Here is a 20,431-nt window from a genome sequence, read left to right as displayed (position 1 = left end):
AGGGTCTCATGTGCCCAGGTCTGAGGACAGTATTGTTCAGTCATGCTAAGGCATTTGTATTAGGTTGTACAATATGAAATTGCCACTTTATGGGTAATCAATGATTAGCTATTGACTATTTCCTGATCATTCTAATACCCTTTTGAAATATAGTAAAAGGAAAGTGAGTAATCAGAAGAGAGGGTCAAAGATGGATGTCTACAGAATTGAATCAAACAGCCTAATGTGGAGAACAAAGGTAAAAGAAATGTAGGAAAAATTAAACTTCCTTACAACTTAGAGCCATTGACAAGTACTTGGAACAAGGAGAGTAAGTTTCTTCCAGGAACTCAGCTGCCTCAATACTTTGCTAGAGGCAAAGGTAACCTTAGCTGGACATTAGCCTGACCTCCAGGATCCTTTAAGTCTTCTTTAACATATAAAAAAATCCCTTTGGAAACTTCCTTTATATCCACCACCAAGATATATGTTAGCAATCATCCTCCAAACATATAGTCCACTGATAAACATCTGAAGGATCTCATGATTAAGATTTTATTTGAAAAAAAGAAAAATATTTTATTTGACAGTAGTGAATGACATTATCCTAACAGCAGCTAGTCCTGAAAGGTCCTGGAAGCCTTGCTTCCAAATTTCTTACAGACTTAAGATCTCTAATGCATTCCCAACTTAAAAATATATAATCAGTCTCTTCCCACAATTCCACTGCAGATTTTGCCCACAGATCCTGTCCCCGTGATTTAATAAAACCACGTATTTTGCACCAAAGACGTCTCAAGAATCCTTGACCGTTCCCAAACCCCAACATTTCACACCAGAGCCCAAAATATGGAATAATAATGTGAGAAGAATGTGAACCTATCATGTGTCAAATGCTTTTCATTTCAGCCACATACTAGGTCTTCAAAGAAAGTTCATTTATCACTGTTAACAGATGAAAAAAGTGAGATTCAGGGAGGGACTTGTCCAAAGCCAGGGAGCTTTGCTTGGGGTGGGGTGGGGGAGGAGAAAGGTTTGAACTCCACTCTCTGTAGCAGGGCCAGCCTCATAGGTATGTCACTTGCATGGTGGCCCCACATTTGGTTTAGTGCTCTGCTGTCACTGTCTAGAGAGAGCGAGCGTGTGATTGGGAGTGGGGGAGGGGCAGAGGGAGAGAGTGAAAATCCAAAGTAGGCTCCATGCCCAATATGGAACCTGACATGGGTCTTGATCTCATGATCCTGAGATCATGACCTGAGCTGAAATCAAGGATCAGAGGTTTAACTGAGCCACCCAAGTACCCCAAGATTCTTATGAAATCTTTGTGACAAGGAGTTACACGTCCTCCTTTTGCACTGGGCATGGCAATTTATGTGGCTGAGCCTGTTTTCTGGCTCAAATTTCCATGCTTTCCCCTACTATACGAACTACCTTCTCACCAGCCTCAGAAAAAAAGCGATTTTTTTTTCCCTCTGCTCCATAGCACTTTGCATTCAACTGTTTCAGTGCTTATCTTGTATCTCATCTGTGACCCACAGCCAGATTGAGGATGAGCAACCAGTTTAGTTATTGTGGTATGCGGATCTGTAAAATGACGCTTATCACAGGAACAAATTACAAAAGTATAAAGTGGCCGCCTCCGAAATACTGCCCTTGAGGGGAAATTTGGAAAACAACAAAACTCCTTTTGTAGATCTGTAATGCTAGTGAATTTTTCTGTGACATCCACAAGCACTAACCCTAAACAAAGCCAGCAGAACAGAGATTTTAAAACCAATGTGTGAATAGTGCTGTGTACATAGTATGATCTTTTGTATTACATTTTTGTAATTCCCTCAATGTGCCTCTAAGGAACTTGTCTAGTTCAAAAAAAAAAAAAAATCATGATAGCTAGAAAAGGAAGGAGAGCTAGTGAAAAAGTGAACTGACTGGGTTTATGTTTTCACAAATACTGGCTCTGCTTCAGTTAGTGAACACTCAGGTTAATTCGTTTATAGTAAAGTATTAATAGAAAATCTACTTCTTCCCGACTCCGCTATATTAAACATTTACTTGTTTGTTTGTTTGTTTATTTATGAGATAGAGAGGGACAGAGTGGGAGAGCACAAGCCCTGGAGAGGGAGAAGCAGGCTACCCATCCAGCTGGAAGCCCCAGGTGGGGCTTGATCCCAGGACCCTGGGATCGTGACCTGAGCCAAAGGCAGCCTCTTAATCAACTGAGCCACCTGAATGCCCCTATTTATTTTTTAAGTAACCTCCACTCCCAGCATGGAACCCAACATGGTGCTTGAATTCATGACCCTGAGATCAAGAGTAGATGTTCAGCCGACTGAGCCACCCAAATGCCACAAGTTAAATAGTTATTTAAGAATAGTGTTGGAGGGAGTACCTGCCTGGGTGCTTGCTGTTCTATCCAGTCCCTGTTGACCTAGATACCTGTGGATGGAGAGGGATAGGTGCTGGGTAGGCCATCAACAGTGCCTGCTGTACCACATCTACTTAGACTAACCGAACCTTTTCAGGCAGGGATTCTTTTTTTATCCTGCCCTCCTAAACAAAGTTGGCATTTTAGGGAGGTGGCCTTCCCTTTCCCTTCCCTTCCCTTCCCTTCCCTTCCCTTCCCTTCCCTTCCCTTCCCTTCCCTTCCCTTCCCTTCCCTTCCCTTCCCTTCCCTTCCCTTCCCTTCCCTTCCCTTCCTTTCCTTTTTTTAAGATTTTTATTTATTCATGAGAGACATAGAGATAGAAAGAGAGAGAGGCAGAGACAGGCAGAGACACAGGCAGAGGGAGAAGCAGGCTCCATGCAGGGGGGCCCGATATGGGACTCGATCCCAGGTCTCCAGGATCAGGCCCTTGGCTGAAGGCGGCGCTAAACCACTGAGCCACCCGGGGTGCCCGGAGGTGGCTTTTCTAATCATTTGTCCATCTCCCTAGAGACAAGCTGGATATTATTTTCCAAAGAGGAAAAACATCTAATAAAATTTAAGAACCTAAGGCTGTACAGATGTGTCTCCCTACCTGATGTTCTCACTAAATCTTCTGTTTATCTCACTTGAAAAAAACTAATCCAAGAAGAATTTTCCCTGGGACAGATCTTCCTGGTCATTCATTACACATTCAATTGACCACAGTGTCCCCTTCCTCAACCACCTCACTCCTCAGTTCTACAAAGGGACTTGTCTTAGCTATTTGCCAGACTATGCCTATTGAATGCTCTAATCCACTCATATTTGTACTCGTCTAAAATAATCTTCCCTTTCATGTTAGAGATTGCTCATTACAGCATTGTTTGCAATAGCAAAAGATCAGAAATAGTTTAAATACCATCAATAAGGCACTGGTTAAATAAAAGGTAGGCCCTTCATACTTTGGAATACATTGCAAATATATAAAAAAGAAAAGAAAAATGAAATCCTATGTATGAGCACGGAAATATCTCCAGGATACATTTAGGGGTAAAAAAACCAAACGGTGCAGAATAATATCTGTAGTATATGATCTTCTATATAAGGTGCAGAAAGGAATAAGAATGCAAACATATATTTGCTCCCATCTGCTTAAGTAAATATCGAAAATAAGAAATATTAATAAAAGCAGTTATCAGTGGTATGGAGGGGGACTGGGACAGTGAGGAATAGGACTGGGAAGGAAACTCAGTGTATACCATTTTATATATTTTGACTTTTGAGCCATCTGAGTGTATTACCTATTCAAAAAGACAATACAATTAAAAACAAAGAATCTCCCATGTAACTTTTAACTTCCTAGTAAGCTCTATTTCGGTGTAGTTGACTCAAAAAGCCTGCAGATTTTTCTTTCTCCAAGAATTAAGTAGACAAGACATATTTTATATAGAGCCAAATATGGCCTGACAGATCTAGGTCAGGCCATTCGGCTGAAAGCTGCTGCTTTCACAAATGTTCAACAACATACGGCTAATGACAATTTCTTTTTCTACCCTGCATGTCTCCTAAAGATTACTATTTCTCTCCTGAATTTAAAGATTTGAATGTATTTTCTCATGGATTTTCATATGTCTGTGTGAGACAAGAATTTTAGATATTAGCCTATTTTCTATTTTAAAGTTTTTAGTCTGGTTTTCATTGTGCCAGACAAACAAGAGATGGTAGAGAAAATCTGATTTTTCCATTTTAATAAGTTATTAATCTAATGTACCTCATTAATTTAACAAATATTTACTGAGGGCCTTTTATTGGCCAGGTACTGTTCTAAGTACCTGGACACAATGTAAGACAGAGACGGGCACTGAGGGGGGCACTTGACGGGATGAGCACTTGGTGTTGGCAAATCGAATTCCAATAAAAAAAATATACAGGGCAGCCCAGGTGGCTGATCAGTTTAGCGCTGCCTTCAGCCCTGGGCGTGATCCTGGAGACCCAGGATCAAGTCCCACGTCAGGCTTCCTGCATGGAGCCTGCTTCTCCCTCTGCCTGTGTCTCTGCCTCTCTCTCTGTATCTCTCATGAATGAGTAAATAAAATCGTTTAAAAAAATACAAAAAATAAATTAATTAAAAAAAAAAAGAGAGACCTTATCCTCACTGATTTTGCCTCCTAGTGGGTGAGGAAAATGCTGAAGGATAGGACAAGGGAGTGCATAGCAGAGTTTGCCAACGTAAGTAGAAGAGGTTAGGACAGCTGGTGGCAGTTAAGCTAAAGCCTATTGAATGTGTAAGAATTGCACACTGAAGAGATGAGGAAAATACAAGAGTACAGTAGCTTGACAGCCTTCATAGTACTTTCTGTTCCTGGTAAGAAACTGCCTTTCAGGGGCACCTGGGTGGCTTAGTCAGTTAAATGTCTGGCTTTGGCTCAGGTCAAGATCTCAGGGTCCTGGGATTGAACCCCACATCTGGCTCTTGGCTCAATGGGGAGCCTGCTTCTTATCCTCCCTCTGCTCATGCTCTCTCTCAAATAAATAAAATCTTTTAAAAAGAAAAAGAAAGAAACTGCCCTTCCTAGTAGTCACACCATCCAAAGCTGCAGGCTAAGCAGGCACAGTAGACTCTTACCAGAGACTCTGTGGCCAGATTAATCTCATTATACTCCTATCCATGTTTACCTCGGTCCCTGTCAGAGGTCTGAGCCTTCATAATCCAGCTCAGTCCTCGCCCCGCCCCTATCCCCATTCAAATCCTTCCACTAGATCTTTTGAAAACCTAGATCTGTGATCAGCAAACAACCACACTATTAGTGTAGTGAGTGGAGGAGTGCACTGGCATCAGACTGTCTGGATTCAAATCCCATCACTTACTGGGGGGACTTTGTACTGAAAGCTGAAACTTTCAGTGAGTGAGACAAATGACCAGAAGATGGCATGAATTTCACATTGGTGTAACCCTAGAGAGAAAAGAATCATCCAAATCTAGAAAACAGCTTTTTAAATGAATATCCTTATAGGCGATATTCTGAGGAGAAATAGAATCAAAACGACATCTTAGCAAATGTTATTTATTAGGTTTATGGTTAGCTGTAATATTGGCATTATTTTAAAACTATTATATTTTAAAACCATTTTGAAGCTATATCATATAAGAGATATGTATAATGTGTATGAGAGAGAATGAGACAGAGAAGCTAAAGCAAAACTAATTATTTTGTGTTGCTATGGACAAAATTTTCAGTGTAAAAATTAAGATACCAAAAAGCAAAGTATTTGATATTAAATTTGAATTAAAAATATCAGTATTTTTCTTTAAAAAACACATTCCCAGCTCTGTCAACTGAAAGGCCTAAATTCAGCGACAATTTGGTATGACCATCCCTCAGGCCCACTTTGCAACCTCCAAAAACTATTTTCCATTAAAAGGAAGAAGGACTCTTTGGAAAAAGGGCTAATTCCAGATCTGGAGGTGGAAATGTACACAATGAACCTGATATGATTAGTTGTATCAAAAAGCAAATCAACTGTCAACCACTAACAGTTCTCTTAACAAGACATGAGAACCAAGTTGGAGAGATTCCCAATGGCTAAAGATGAGTAATTGGAGTACAAAAATAACTGCAATTAAGTGAAACAAACTAAATATTTTAAAATCTATGAGTTCATTATGATACACCCAAAAGACAAACAACAATAATGAAAACAACAAGCGCAAAGCTCATTTGTCACTAACCGAAAAGTAGCTATTAAAAGGGATTATCTTACTTTTCCTGTTCCCTGTATATTAGGGTGACAATATGGCCCATATGTGCTGAGATGAAGTTGTTTTTCACAGAACTGCAGGTAATTAAAGAAATAAAAGAATTTAAGAGGCATTATTTTGTAACCCCTAGGGAAATAATTTAGTCAGGTATTGATCATCATTAGACAAAACTATTAGGAGAAAGGTTAAAGGACAATTTTACAATGGAGGAGGAATTAGTGTCACCATTTGAAAACATCCGTCATTCTTAGTATTACTAAAAACAGGATAGGGGGGTGGGGGTGAATGGGTGACGGGCACTGAGGGGGGCACTTGACGGGATGAGCACTGGGTGTTATTCTGTATGTTGGCAAATTGAACACCAATAAAAAAATAAATTTATTATAAAAAAACCAGGATAGTTAAACATTCACATGTCATAGGATGCATCATGAAGAGTGGTGCCTTCTAGGAAATATTCTGGCCATAAATGTTGAACCCGAAGTGAACTAACCCTTGAAAACTAATTTCCCGCTTACAGGATGGATGGGGCTAATGAAGAAAAGTAAAATGGCACCATAAGAAAGCAAACAAACAAATCTAGAATATGGGACATTCAACAAAAACAAATGGCTTGGTTTCTTCAGTCAAATGGCACTGGGGAAAAAAGGTAGAAGGGACGCTGCCCTAGATGAAAAGAGATTTAAAGACATACAAGCAAATGGAATCTATAGAATTGTTTGGATCCTGAATCAATCAAGTCATCTGTAGATAGAAATTTGTGGAATAACTGAATAGTGACTGGGTTCAAATGATACCAAGAAATCCATAATAATACTACTGGTTACAACCATGACATTGTTGTCGTAGGGAAAAAAAAATGACCTTACAGTTAAAAATGCATACTGACACATGTAAGGATAAAATGACATGATTTCTAGAATTTTTACCTCACAGTACTTGAGCAAAACAAGGCAGGGAGATTAAGCAAGTGTGGCAAAATCTTGATAATGCTTACATCTGGAGGAGAAGTATATTGAGATTCATTATTTTCTTTTGTGTATGACTGCAAATTTTCAATACTCAAAAAATTAAATTGAAAAAGAGCTGAGGTTTCTGAAGGAAGGAAGAAGAGAAATAACTTGGAATTGGCAATGGGAAACTAGGGCAGCTCAGCCAAGTTCTGGCTCTGGGGTTCCTGGGGTGAGAGATGAGAAATGGAGTTCTTCCTATTAGAGCATGAAAAGTGCTGCTTTTGCCCTTCCAAATCTCTAATCCTGAAACTTCTACACCTGTTGTCCCTTCCCCTAAAAGCAGTAATTCTCAACTTCAGTTGCTTGATTAGTTGGGAGACATACCAGATTAGTCCACAATAGTGTAATTTTCATTCATTTGCATTCAGAAATGCTTTCTTGAGTAGAGAACAAAGGAATGGAAATATAGTGAGCACACTGGGAATTGCACATAATCCATGCAAATATGCAGTGCTTGTAAACATAATCCTACAGTGGTCAAACACTGTCAATCCCTGAGTCTTCAATTTTCACTCAGTAAAACCTTCTCATGGTCTTATGAAGATTATACTTCATGGGTGAATAGGCAAACTAGATTAAAATGAGCATTCTGGCCTCTGTCGCACTATGCTCCAACTCTGATTTCCCTGCATTTGCTACCATCTCTGCTCCAATCCTCTGCTATAGAAAATCCAATAAATGCACGTATTGGTCCTGAAGTACCACAAAGTCCTGGTCTTTGTAGAGGACTTGATAGATTGGTAGTTGTTATCTATTTCAATCCCTCTTTTGATGTGTTTTCTCCATATTACAAAAATAGGAAAGCTGAAACAAAAGAAACACAGAAGCAAACTATATTTGCCAGACTCTTTTGCAGTTATATTAGGAAGATGCAGATAAGGCACAGGCCCTTTCCCCCTGTTTTCTTTGGCTGTTGTTGCTGCCAAACATATTCTTGGAAACACTGTGTTTTTCTGCAACAGCATCCTTATATTCATTTACTAGTTTTATGGGATATGGTAGTCAGCCCCCAAGATAGCACCTAATGGTTCTTGTCTCCCAGTATTCAATCCTTGTGTGGTCTTCAGAGTGAGTAAGGTCTGACACTGTGAACAATAGAATATTACAGAAGTGAACATATGTGACTTCTAAGACCAGGCCATAAAAGACATTGCAGCTGCTTCCTTGATGTCTTGGATCATTCACTCTGGTGGAAGCCAGCCATCATGTAGCGTAGACATTCACACAACCCATAAAGAGGCCCATATGGAAGAGGAGCTGAAGCTTCCTCTAGCCATCTTGAAGGTGGATCTCTAGCCCCAGTCAAGCCCACAGATGACTGCATCCCCAGCCAAAATATGATTGAATTCCACGAAAATTCCAGAGCCAGACTGCGTAGCCAAATCACTTGAAAATTTCTGACCAATAAGAACTTCAAGAGAAAATAAATGCTTATTGTGGGTTTAAGCCACAACAATAAACAAATATTTGTTGTTGTTTTTAGATTTTGGGTAATGTGTTAGCCCACAATAAATAATACATGGGGTTGAGAGTTTGGGCAGTAGCCGTGCACTTGGGAGCTAAATTCCAGTTTTCTATTTTACCATGTTCCCAATTGGGGCAGAGATACCAGGTCCCTATCAGGCCTGTTTGGCCACTTTGTACTGAGAGGCATTCTTGATCTCCCAGCCTAGTGCCCATTCCTCCAGTCCTTCCAATGACTATAAGCACGCATTCTCTGTATTAGAAACTTTTCTGCTTAAAATAGCCAGATTGGTTTCTCTTTCCTGCAACTGAGCTTAACCTAATAAAAAAAAAAATACCCATTTGAAATTAACAGGGGCGCCTGGGTGACTAAGTGGTTGAGCATCTGCCTTTGGCTCCTGTTGTGATCCCTGCAGGGAGCCTGCTTTTCCCTCTGCCTGTGTCTCTGCCTCTTTCTCTGTATCTCTCATGAATAAATGAATAAATGAATAAATGAATAAATAAATAAATAAATAAATAAATAAATAAATAAATAAAGCCTTTAAAAAAATTAACAGCGAGACACCAGAGACATTTCCTGTTAAAGTCAGAAATAAGACAAGAAAGTTGGCTATTGACAGTATTATTTAACATCAAGGTGGAAGAACTATTTCATTATGTCAAGATAATGAAAAGTATTGCAGAGGAGGAGGCAAAATTGTCATTATATAAAATAAGGGTGATATAATTGTCTACCAGGAAAATTTGAATGACTAAGCTGAAAATAAAAACTGTTAAGAAAGTTCAGTGGAATAATCAGTAAAAAATTTAACAAAAGAAAGATCAAAAGCTTTCCTATGCAACAATAATCATTTGGAAAATATAAAAGAAGAAATAATCCAGCCCAGGAGCAAAAAATGCATCATATAACTTGGAAAAATAAACTAATAAATTTAGTGCAATTTCCATGAAAATTCCATCTCTTTTTGAACTTGGAAAATTTTATAAAGTTTTCTGGAAGTTTCTTTCTCTTTTTATTCTTCTATATACCGTAGGTCATATTTATTTTTGCCCCTTGCAGAATCATTTTCATTTAGTTGAGCTTTATGTTAGGCCTTCAGCTGAAACTGGAGATCTTCTTTATTTATTTATTCAACAAATATTTATTGAAGCCTAAGCTGTGGCAGGTACTGTTCTGGATATTTGGGATCTATCTGTGTCCAACTTTTCTGGAACTAGCTTTCTATCCCTCTAAGAAACAACCATATAAACGTAGCTATTCATTGAGACTATTTGCTACTTTGCAGAGTACACTAGGGAGAAGTTTCTTAAGACCTACCAACTAGAAAAGTGGCTATGGAATTTATCATATAAAGTCTACTTATGAGCAAAGGAAAGTTTCTCCTTTTGATTTGCCAGGGAAGTTCTACTTGAGGAACTGTAAGATTGTATGTCTATTGTATTCCAATGCAAACTTTCACCCCCTTTTGGAATGTCTTGTCTTCCTATTTCATCTATATTTTCGCTGGCCTTACTATTAAAAATTTTGAATTTTTTTGTTTCATTGTATGAAACAATGTACGTATGAACTGCTTCGAATATCAAATACCCTGTGGGAGTAGAGGAACTAGATAACACCAAGGGGAAACAGACATCCAGAATGTGGTGTGTTTTTTAAGACAACTGCCTTTGTCTCTTCAAAAAAACAATATTAAGAAAAGCTAAAAGGTAGAAGGGACAATTCTAGATTGAGAAATAGGGAAAAAAACTTTACAAAAACATAACTGAATGCAATAAGTAACCCTTGATTGGATCCTGGCTCAAAAGAAAGTATCTACTATAAAAGATTATTTTGAAGGAAGCTGAGGAAATTTGAATATGGCATGGATAATAGATAATATTAGTAAATGTTAATTTTCTCAAGACCTAATAATAGTGTTATGATTATGAAAGAGAATGTTCTTATTCTTAGAGATACATACTTAAGTATGTTGGAGTGATGTATCCTGTCTGCAACCTTAGGATGATTCAGCAAAAAAAAAAAAGTATATATATTTTTTACAAACATTTTTATATGGCAAATGTTAATTGTTGAATTGTTTGGTCTGAGTATTGGGTAGTATTAGAGTGGAAACTACTATTCTGTGAAATATTTGGAAAATTTTAAAATTGATATATATCTTTCTATTGTGCACAGATAAAAGACATAAAACTGTGGTTATCAAAAACATTAGAATATTTCAGTGAAGCAATTTCCTATGCAGTAAAGCTTCTAAAGAAAGAGATTGGGGAAAGGAAAAAAAAAAAAAAAGAGCGAGACTGGGGCAGCCCGGGTGACTCAGCGGTTTAAGCGCCACCTTCAGCCCAGGGTGTGATCCTGAAGACGTGGGATCGAGTTCCACGTCAGACTCCCTGCATGGAGCCTGCTTCTCCCTCTGCCTGTGTCTCTGCCTCTCTCTCTCTATGTGTGTGTGTGTGTGTCTCATGAATAAATAAATAAAATCTTAAAAAAAAAGAAAGAGATTGATACTTTAATTTTCTATGGGGATTAAATTTAGAGACTCTATTATGGTCCAACTATCACTAGAACCACTATAAGTGTTTGTTTGCTAGAATTTTGATGTTCAACGTTACAGAGATCTACAGAACTATCTCTGGGTAATTTATTTATTCATTACTCTCTGAGTAGTATTTTCATACATCTGATTTTGGGAATCATTATCTTTGATTTCATATTCTGCATTTATACTTCCTAACACATTCTTCTCAAATGGTAATTTTCTTATGCAAGCCATTAGAAATTGTTGTAGATACTACTGTAGTTAAATTTAGAAAATATGCTTCAGGGCAGCCTGGGTGGCTCAGCGGTTTAGCGCCGCCTTCATCCCAGGGCCTGATCCTGGAGACCGGGATCAAGTCCCACATGGGGCTCCCTGCATGGAGCCTGCTTCTCTCTCTGCCTGTGTCTCTGCCTCTCTCTCTCTCCCTCTGTGTGTCTGTCATGAGTAAATAAATAAAATCTTAAAAAAAAAAAAGAAAATATGCTTCAAATATTTTAAAAATGAATCAATAAAACCTTATGTTAAAACTTTTTCAAAGAATTATATACTCTACCAGATGGAGATGTATCTCTCTTGTTAAATTTTAGTATGGAAAGAGACCACAACATTGTCACAAGAGTGTATATGTAGACTTAAGAGGGAAAAACTTCTGAAATTCCTAAAGAACTTGGAAGAAATTTAGTTGAAACCTTAGTGTTCTAATGAGAAGAGTTTGCCTCTGTAATGTAGCCCATTTCAATATCTACTTTTAAAACTAGAATTTGTTTTGATTTCAAGTAAAGTCGATGTCAAAGAAAATATCCTGAAACACTGACCAGAATAAGTAAAATATAAAATGTAAACAAAAACATTTAAAAACCTGTGGTTATCAAAACTAAGCACATTCATAAAATTGCCAACACAACAGAGAAAAGAATGCAAGAGGGCTGTTCAACCCCACCACAGGGATTTTCAGAGTACTGTTTTTAACCAGATAGATGAAAAACAGCAACAAAATCAGGCTCATTCAGGAAAAACCAGAAAATACTCTATTTGGAAACTGGTAGTAGTCCTTTTCAGGAAAAAAAAAAAAAATCTGTCAGTTTCATGAACCCCCGGATAAAACAAACAGGAAAAAAATCACACACACGATTCACTCAACAAAACGTCCTCTGTTAACACAACCAGCAGTGCAACCATCACTAAAACCGTGAGGTAGTGATAGTACAAAAACACTGACACACGTGCGAACCCACACATGCTCACATTCACGCCCACTACAGAACACACACAGGAAGTGGGTTTGCAACCTCTTTAAAGACAAGGACAAAACCTTTTTGTTTGTTTAGAAAATGCATAGAAATGGCTTAGACATTTTAATTAAATTATTATAATAAAAACTTGAAAAAATCAAATCACGTACGAATGACTCATTTCCCTCTTTTCCCCCCCTACTACTCTGTGTTTGAGTGAAAGGCTCTTGTGTAACAAACGGAAGGGAAAGGAGCAACTTCAAGCGGTGTCTGATCAGCCGTCATGAAATTCCAGGGAAACGCGGGAGAGCTTTAAGGTTATTCATAAATCTGGTGTGGCGAAGACCGAGTCTGTGCGAGAGTGGTTTCACTGGAAGTGGAAGTTTGAACACGGAGGCTTGAGAAGCGAGGGCGGAGAGCGTAGACCACTTATCAATAACCTCGGGATTTGTTATCCTTGCCGCTTGCGGACTATGACATCACTGAAATTCTGCAACTACTCCCGCTGAGACCTCACTGAACTCTCGCGATACTAGAGCCCAGGGGCGCGCGAAACGCCGTGGGAGGGGCTGGGTGAGATCGACTGACTTCCGGCCAGGCCGTTGTCTGGGTGGCGCGGTCGAGTCATTGCGGGGCCGCGGCGCTTCGCTCTCCCATCCCTCCCCCCGCCCCGGCGCGGGGGGTCGACCAGCCGAGTGGGGCGGGCGGCGACTCGGCCCTTCCCCTCCGTTTCGCTCTGGCCAGCTCCCGGGCCCCGCGCGCTGGGGTCTGGGGTCCTGGGGGCCCGCGAGGCCCGGTCTGAGGGGCCGGGGCCTACGTGGGCCCGCCCGCCGCTGGGCCCCATGAGGCATAGCCTGACCAAACTGCTGGCGGCCTCGGGCAGCGACTCCCCAACCCGCAGCGAGAGCCCGGCTCCGGCCGCGACTTGCTTGCTGCCCCCGGACCTGACCCGGGCGGCGGCGGCGGCGGCGGCGGCGGCGGAGGAGGAAGAGGCGGCGGCGGCCGGATCTCCCGGCCGCAGGCAGCCGCGGGGCGACGAGGGCGACTCTGAGGCCGGGAGGGGGGGCCGCGGCGGCGTGGCCGTGCGCGCGCCCTCGCCCGAGGAGATGGAGGAGGAGGCGATCGCCAGTGTCCCCGGGGAGGAGACGGAGGACATGGACTTTCTGTCCGGGCTGGAACTGGCGGATCTGCTGGACCCCCGGCAACCGGACTGGCACCTGGAGCCCGGGCTCAGCTCGCCCGGGCCCCTCTCCTCGTCCGGCGGAGGCTCCGACAGCGGCGGCCTGTGGAGAGGGGACGACGACGACGAGGCCGCGGCCGCCGAGATGCAGCGCTTTTCCGACCTGCTGCAGAGGCTGTTAAACGGCATCGGAGGCTGCAGCAGCGGCAGTGACAGTGGCAGCGGCGAAAAGAGGCGGAGAAAGTCCCCAGGAGGCGGCGGCGGCGGCAGTGGCGGCAACGACAGCAACCAGGCGGCGACAAAGAGTCCCCGGAAGGCGGCGGCGGCTGCTGCCCGTCTAAATCGGCTGAAGAAGAAGGAGTACGTGATGGGGCTGGAGAGTCGAGTCCGCGGTCTGGCAGCCGAGAACCAGGAGCTGCGGGCCGAGAATCGGGAGCTGGGCAAGCGCGTGCAGGCACTGCAGGAGGAGAGTCGCTACCTACGGGCCGTCCTGGCCAACGAGACCGGACTGGCTCGCCTGCTGAGCCGGCTGAGCGGCGTGGGACTGCGGCTGACCACCTCGCTCTTCAGAGACTCGCCCGCCGGTGACCATGACTACGCTCTGCCCGTGGGAAAGCAGCAGCAGCAGCAGCAGCAGCAGCAGCAGCAGCAGCAGGACCTGCTGGAAGAGGACGACTCGGCGGGAGGAGTGTGTCTTCATGTGGACAAGGATAAGGTGTCGGTGGAGTTCTGCTCGGCGTGCGCCCGGAAGGCGTCGTCTTCTCTTAAAATGTAGGGTCAAGTAATCTGCTCTTTATCCGCGTTTACCCCTTTCAACTCCCTTACACCATGTAAAACACCTTAGTGGGACATCTTCACTGGACACATTTCAGAGGAGGAAAAAGTAATATTGAATCGTTAAGTGTTTAGCTAAAAGCATGAATGTGACACTGTAACCAACTCCTAATGATAACATGTGACTATTAAATCTCTCTGACAGTTTCTTTTTTAGGTGATTTCCTTCCTGCCAGGCTCCGTTGTAGGGGTTACAGAACAGTCGTTCCCGCCTCACAACCTGGTAAGGATCCATCTCTTCACGTAACGCTCATGCTCTGCTGCTTAGTCTTCTTTAATGGGCAACATCTCAATTTGTGTGTGTGTGTGTGTGTGGGTTTTTTCTTTTCTTTTTCTTTTTTTTTTTTTTGGAAGGTGGGAGGGGAAGTCTAATTTGGGCCCTGTCCACCCTGGAAACAGACTTGTGCTGGTCAGTAATGTATTTAAGATGCTTCTTCTGGTTGAAATAGCTGTTAATGTGTCCCCTTGTTCAGACTTGCGTGTACCTAGCTCTTCTGTCCCCAGTGTGGACATGGCCTTGGATGACATCGGTTCCAACTGTACACTGAAAGCTGCTAATAGAGATACAGTTTGGAGACAGTGAAACAGGTGAAGTTGAATGGAAGTTCCGAGTTGTACAAGGTGCAAATTGGAATTCCAATTTTAGAGCAACTTTTTAGAGGTTGACAATAAGTATTTGGGGCTTGCACAAATGTGATAGTTAACTTTGCTGAAGATGACAGAAATATCTTAACTATTTGGGTATGCCTTTTAGTTTTCAGTAGGAGATCTAGAAATACAATCTATTCAGATGAGAAGATTTTAATCTCACCATTTAAAAAGTTGGAAATTAACATGCATCTCTGTGTTAATTAATTGAAGGAGGAATAAGAGTGGTTAATGAAATGTTTCTTTGAGGACCAGCACAGTGATTACCCTATCACTGACTATAAATAAATTGTTGAACACCTTTACTTTTGTTGTATTAAAATTTTAGGTTAAATTTATGTATGATTAGATAAATTGAAGGTTTGTGAAATGTGAATGAAAACATGTAAAGTGAGGCTTCACAAAGAATCTTACTACTCTCCTTATTTCAAGGTTTTTGTCCTTTTTAAAAATAATTTTTTTAAATTGGCTGGTTCTGGCTACTTAAGGACACGATCGACACTTTCCAAAGATGGGACATACTCTTCCCTTGAAGTACTGTATTATCCATTGTCCAGTTGTATAGATTGAGTTACGGTGTCCTTCAGTGTAAGAGGCATTAAGAAATTCTTTGTGAAACATCACTGTTTGATAAAGTATATACATATTTAGCATCCTTGTTTTTCTTTGTGCTAAAGTGGATACAGCTGTTGGGGCAGAAGAGACGGGACCAGCTGCTGGCCACATTTCCTGCTTTATTTTAAAAGGTAGTATAAGAAATGAGGAAAAAGAGGTAATTTCAGGGCTTCTGCTGTCTTTTTATTTTAAAATGTTCATAATTAAAAAGTATTTTCCAGCAGTCCAAAGATGTAAGTTATCTTACACATGTTTTATTTTGTTGTTATTTGGTTATAAAAATGGAATCCTTGTTCTTGCAGAACTGTAAATGTTTTGTTGCTAGATAACATGATTTGAGACCTAACTTTGGTCTCTGGTTTCCAGTGCATTACAGCATATTTTGTAAAATCATCTGCACTTGAGCATGAATGGGTAGTACCAAATTCACAGCCTGGAGTGATGAACCTGCTTATTCCTAAGTGCAGGAGCAAGCCCCTCACAATGCAGCTGCATGGATTTTTAGTGCCTACTGAATTATATATATATACATATATATATAAAAACCAAAAGTAGTTGGAAAAATTATTTGAAATGACTAATTTGTGCTATCTATGGAATATGTTAAATGTAGCTTTTTGAAACAGAAGCCTTGAATTGAAATTTAATTAATACTTGAACATTTTGTATATATTTCTTTGTATATAATTTTGTGCAGTACCAATGACAAAAATACGGTGTCATAATAAAACCAGGTTTGTTGATCTTTCAGTTATGGGCTCAAAGAATTTATTCATCTCTAACATGACATTGGAAAATAATGGATGAAAATAGGAAAAATGATTGTTGTTAATGCTGACTGTGGGTCTTAAAAGGTTCTGGAAGCAGTAAGTGTGTTTTTCTAAAATACCATTCCCTTGGAATATTTTCTTCTAATGTCAGTGCTTTTCCTGCATCATTTGAAGTTCGGGGCTGGGGAGAAACAGTAATCAAAGCTTTCTGAAGTGGGATGCTTTGAAAATTCCAAGTGTAGATTTTTAGGATGTCATTTTATAAATGGCAGTTTTTGGAAATACTTGATTAAGAACTTTTGAAAATGGAGATTAGTATCACCTATTTTTAAAGCTGCTTTGTTAGGCTTCTTATGTTTTAACTGTCTTTCCTTAGTTTCCATTTCATTCTTTTTTTTTTTTTCTTCCTAATTTTGGTGACTTAGTGATTTTTGTCATTTTTTTACATCAACTTCATGGTCTTGTTTTTACATGGTATTGCATGTATTTAGGACCTATCTAACAGGGGCTTTAAATAAATTTGATCATATTTATGTGTAAGCACATTTTACTGTAAATGTTTGGGTTTCTGAATTTACAACAGATCTGTTGATTTCAGTATGTAGTAAACAATATCTTAAAGTGTCCTATTCACTACTTGTTAATTAAAAAGTTATGATTAATATGAAATTGTTGTCTTACTATTTTTAGAAAATTGTGTTCTGAATGATTGATAGTTGGATAAAGGAGATTTTTTGGCATATAATGTGGATTGTTTTGAAATTTTAAGGTTTGGCTCTACTTTAGAGGTTGAAAACAACTTAGTATTTGGGGAACCCTTTTTTTTTTTTTTCTTCCCCCCTTCCCTAATTGCCTCTTTGGCAAAATGATACAGAATTAGTGTAAAGAGGTAGTGTTTTGATATTTGTCTTCTGATGGTGACAGGAATTCATACATTAATTGAACTAACACATCATATTGACCTTCTATTTCTATCATATTGACTTACTGTTTCTGCACTTTCTTGACCAGTCCTAACTAAAAAGTCCACGTTTGTTAAAATGTAGTCACACCTCTGATATAATCCAACAAAAAGTGTTCGAAATATTTTAAATATTTGTGCATTTTGTAATCACTAAATTAATCTCTCTCTCTTCTCTTTAAACAGCTTAGCAGTGTCTGCAAAAAGAATCTTTTCCTACAACCTGTTAACTGACTGGACTGATGGTAACAAAGTAATTGTGGGAGCCATGTCGGTCAAAAATTTGGCATCTGCTGAAAAAAATGAATGCCATTTTCAAGTTCCCAAATTACTTCTATACTGATTTCACTTTCCAGAAATGGAGATATGAAAAGATTCTCTGGAATCCTTGAAAGACTTAATAGAAATACATGAGACTAAGTTAATTTTGGAACAAAATTATACTTTTTTTTTTTTTTGTCTTTCATGGGAGTGATACTCAGTTCTTTGCATACCTTTTAAAAATTGTAACCATTGGAGAAGAGAATTATAGTATATCATCAAGGAATATTAGATTCTTTACATTATCAAGAACACATTCTATGGAATTACATTTAGTGGAGTAGAATTACATAAACAGGCCATCAGGGATCACAAAGCTTATCATGAGTTTGTACTGACTTCCTGGAACTTGAGAGCTAATCTAGAGTATAGGCAGACCTTGCTGAGTAGAATACAAAAGTTAATGTAAAGTCCTTAACTATAAAGAGTAGTCTTTTTAAATAGATGCATTGATTTGTCTTGTGTATCTTTGAAAAAATTATGATTAACTATGTGAGTAGTTAATTGCAATTTAGGGTAAGAGGATGTTTGCATTCTGAGATTTTGGCTTCTTGAGTTTTCTCTGAGTACTTGACACTTTCTTGACTATTTTGAGGTTTCTAATGAATGGTATCCTAGTTTCTACTGTTATATATTAAAATGTCTCTAGTCGTATGTAAGGGCTTTAGTATTCTGGATGATGGAAGGTTTTTTTGTTTTTTGTTTTTTTTTTTTTGTTTTTTTGCATTATGTCGTTGTTTTACCTAATTGAAACACTTTTCCAGCTTATTACAAGTGTGAAAAAACACTCAACTCTGGATTGTTTTATTTCATTTTCGTTGGATTATGTTAATACATTCTTTCATTTGGTCTAGACGGAGTCATTTTATCTTACTGACTCATTGGGAAGTGTACAGGTTAGAGGGGTGGGAGGGATAGGAGACAGGCCCAGAATGATTTATCATAACTATATAGTTTGGTTATTGTATGCTATTACACAAAACTTTTATTAAATCTACTCTGTATCTTGCGTTCTAAGTACATTCAGTGCCTGTGATGCAAGGCAGCAAAGAGTGGTTTACCCTTGATTGATGAATGCTCCTATTGGTTATAATTCTACAAAGATTTGGCATTAACAGTAGCTGGAGATAATCACTTCTTTGATAGAGTGGATAATTCACTGCTAATAAGAATTAGCTTTAAAAATATGTGATCATGTAGGTCAGCATTTTGATGTTCCAGTTTAAGGTCTCACTGATTTAGTCACATTTTTTTAAGCTAAATAACCTGATGATTCTTGAAAGTTGAAGAGGCAGTAAAATACTTTCGAGTGTTGTCTTCCCCACACTCATTATCAATACAGAGTTTTGAGACCCTCCCAAATGTTTTATTTCTGTATTTAGTTCTGCAGCTTTTTCTTCAGAAACCAAGTAGTTCCCATCTAAGCTATGCATCAGAAAGGGGAGGTCTTCCGTAGAAACTTGGAGAATGTTTTGTGTGGCCAGCACCGTATTTTTCACATATTTGACCGTGAATATCTCAATCCTCTCCAGCAGTCACCTACTATTGTCTTATGTAATATACAGCCTTTAGCTCTGACCTAGACTACAACAAATGGTCATTTACTTTCAGTTTTGAAGTGCAGAAATAAATTTTATTCAGAAAGTATCATTAGGAATATAAATCATGAATGTTAGGGAAAATTGATTTCAAAAATATACAGATTAATAGAAAGTTGCTTATGAACTTGCCTTTCTTTGCCTTTTTCATTGCTTTGGTTATTGATACAGTGTTTTTATCCCTTTTTTTACTTTTCCCAGTTTGTATATTCAGGATTTCTTTCTTAGAACCATTTTCCCCACTTTTTAAAAAGAAACCTGTTTATAATGGACCTAATGATTTTTGTAGTTTTGTTGACCCAAAATTATTTTTGTTGAAAATTATTTTGCTTAATTTTCAATCTAAAAATGTAATCTTTAATGGTGTTTTAGAAATTGTGTTGTCTTAATATGTAGATTTGATTTTTATTGGTGGCCCAACTTTTCTTTATACCATGTCTCTGAATTTTACATCTTTGCTATACACACACACACACACACACACACACACTGAGTTTAATTCCTAGACCCCTCTGGCTCTTAATGTTCTATAGTTTGGGGTTTTACAAATTATATTATCTGAAGTACAATATAATAGGAGTCCTCTTTCTTTAAGCAAGATTAACTACACCATGTAAATTGTGAAAGACAGATTTAAATAGTTTACTATGACTGAACTATTAAAAACTGTCTTCCTGACTGAGGTAGTGTTCTTTAGGTCTTAGCTACAAATGACTGTTCCCTAAATTGTGATGCAGTCACAGCAAGTTTACATGTATTTACCTGCCCCCAACCAAAAATTTTGGTAGAGTAGATTTGTAGCAGTAGATGTAAAATAATACAGTCTTCTGCTTCTGTTGCCCATTTTTCCTAATTGAAAAGATGATTTAAATAAAAAATATATGGTAGAGGACAGATGCTAGAAAGGAATCTTTTTTGGTTATAGAAACCATTGCAAACTCTTCTATATATTGACGGCATTATGTCAGGAATGTGTCAGGATAAGAAAACAGTTTTTATTTTATTTTTTAAGAAAACAGTTTTTACTGAACTACCAATTTAGTTACATCAGTGGCTTTTGAATTATCCAAGTTGATTGCACTATTCTCTGGAGTCTAATTTAGTAATTTGGG

At 39.2% G+C, this 20,431-nt stretch overlaps 1 protein-coding gene across 4 annotated transcripts; it reads left to right on the top strand.

Annotated features, from left to right (window-relative positions):
- Nucleotides 1-12,962: 12,962 nt before the first annotated feature.
- CREBZF (CREB/ATF bZIP transcription factor) lies at nt 12,963-18,508 on the top strand. 4 transcript variants are annotated; one of them, XR_013362335.1, is made up of 3 exons: nt 12,963-14,343; nt 14,552-14,629; nt 14,880-18,508. XR_013362335.1 is itself a non-coding variant. In XM_077867287.1 (2 exons), exons 1-2 carry the CDS (start codon nt 13,235-13,237, stop codon nt 14,565-14,567), a joined length of 1,125 nt encoding a protein of 374 aa, XP_077723413.1. In that variant the 5' UTR covers nt 12,963-13,234; the 3' UTR covers nt 14,568-18,508. The 4 variants fall into 4 exon arrangements, 2 of the variants coding, with proteins under 2 accessions (XP_077723413.1, XP_077723414.1); XR_013362334.1 differs by having other exon boundaries at nt 12,964-14,343; nt 15,732-18,508; XM_077867287.1 differs by having other exon boundaries at nt 14,552-18,508.
- Nucleotides 18,509-20,431: the final 1,923 nt, after the last annotated feature.

The sequence above is a fragment of the Canis aureus genome, chromosome 23 (assembly GCF_053574225.1).
Source record: "Canis aureus isolate CA01 chromosome 23, VMU_Caureus_v.1.0, whole genome shotgun sequence".
NCBI classification, from domain to species: Eukaryota; Metazoa; Chordata; class Mammalia; order Carnivora; family Canidae; genus Canis; species Canis aureus.
The sequence above is the reverse complement of the archived record's forward strand: the minus strand, read 5'-3'. Positions and strand labels throughout refer to the sequence as shown.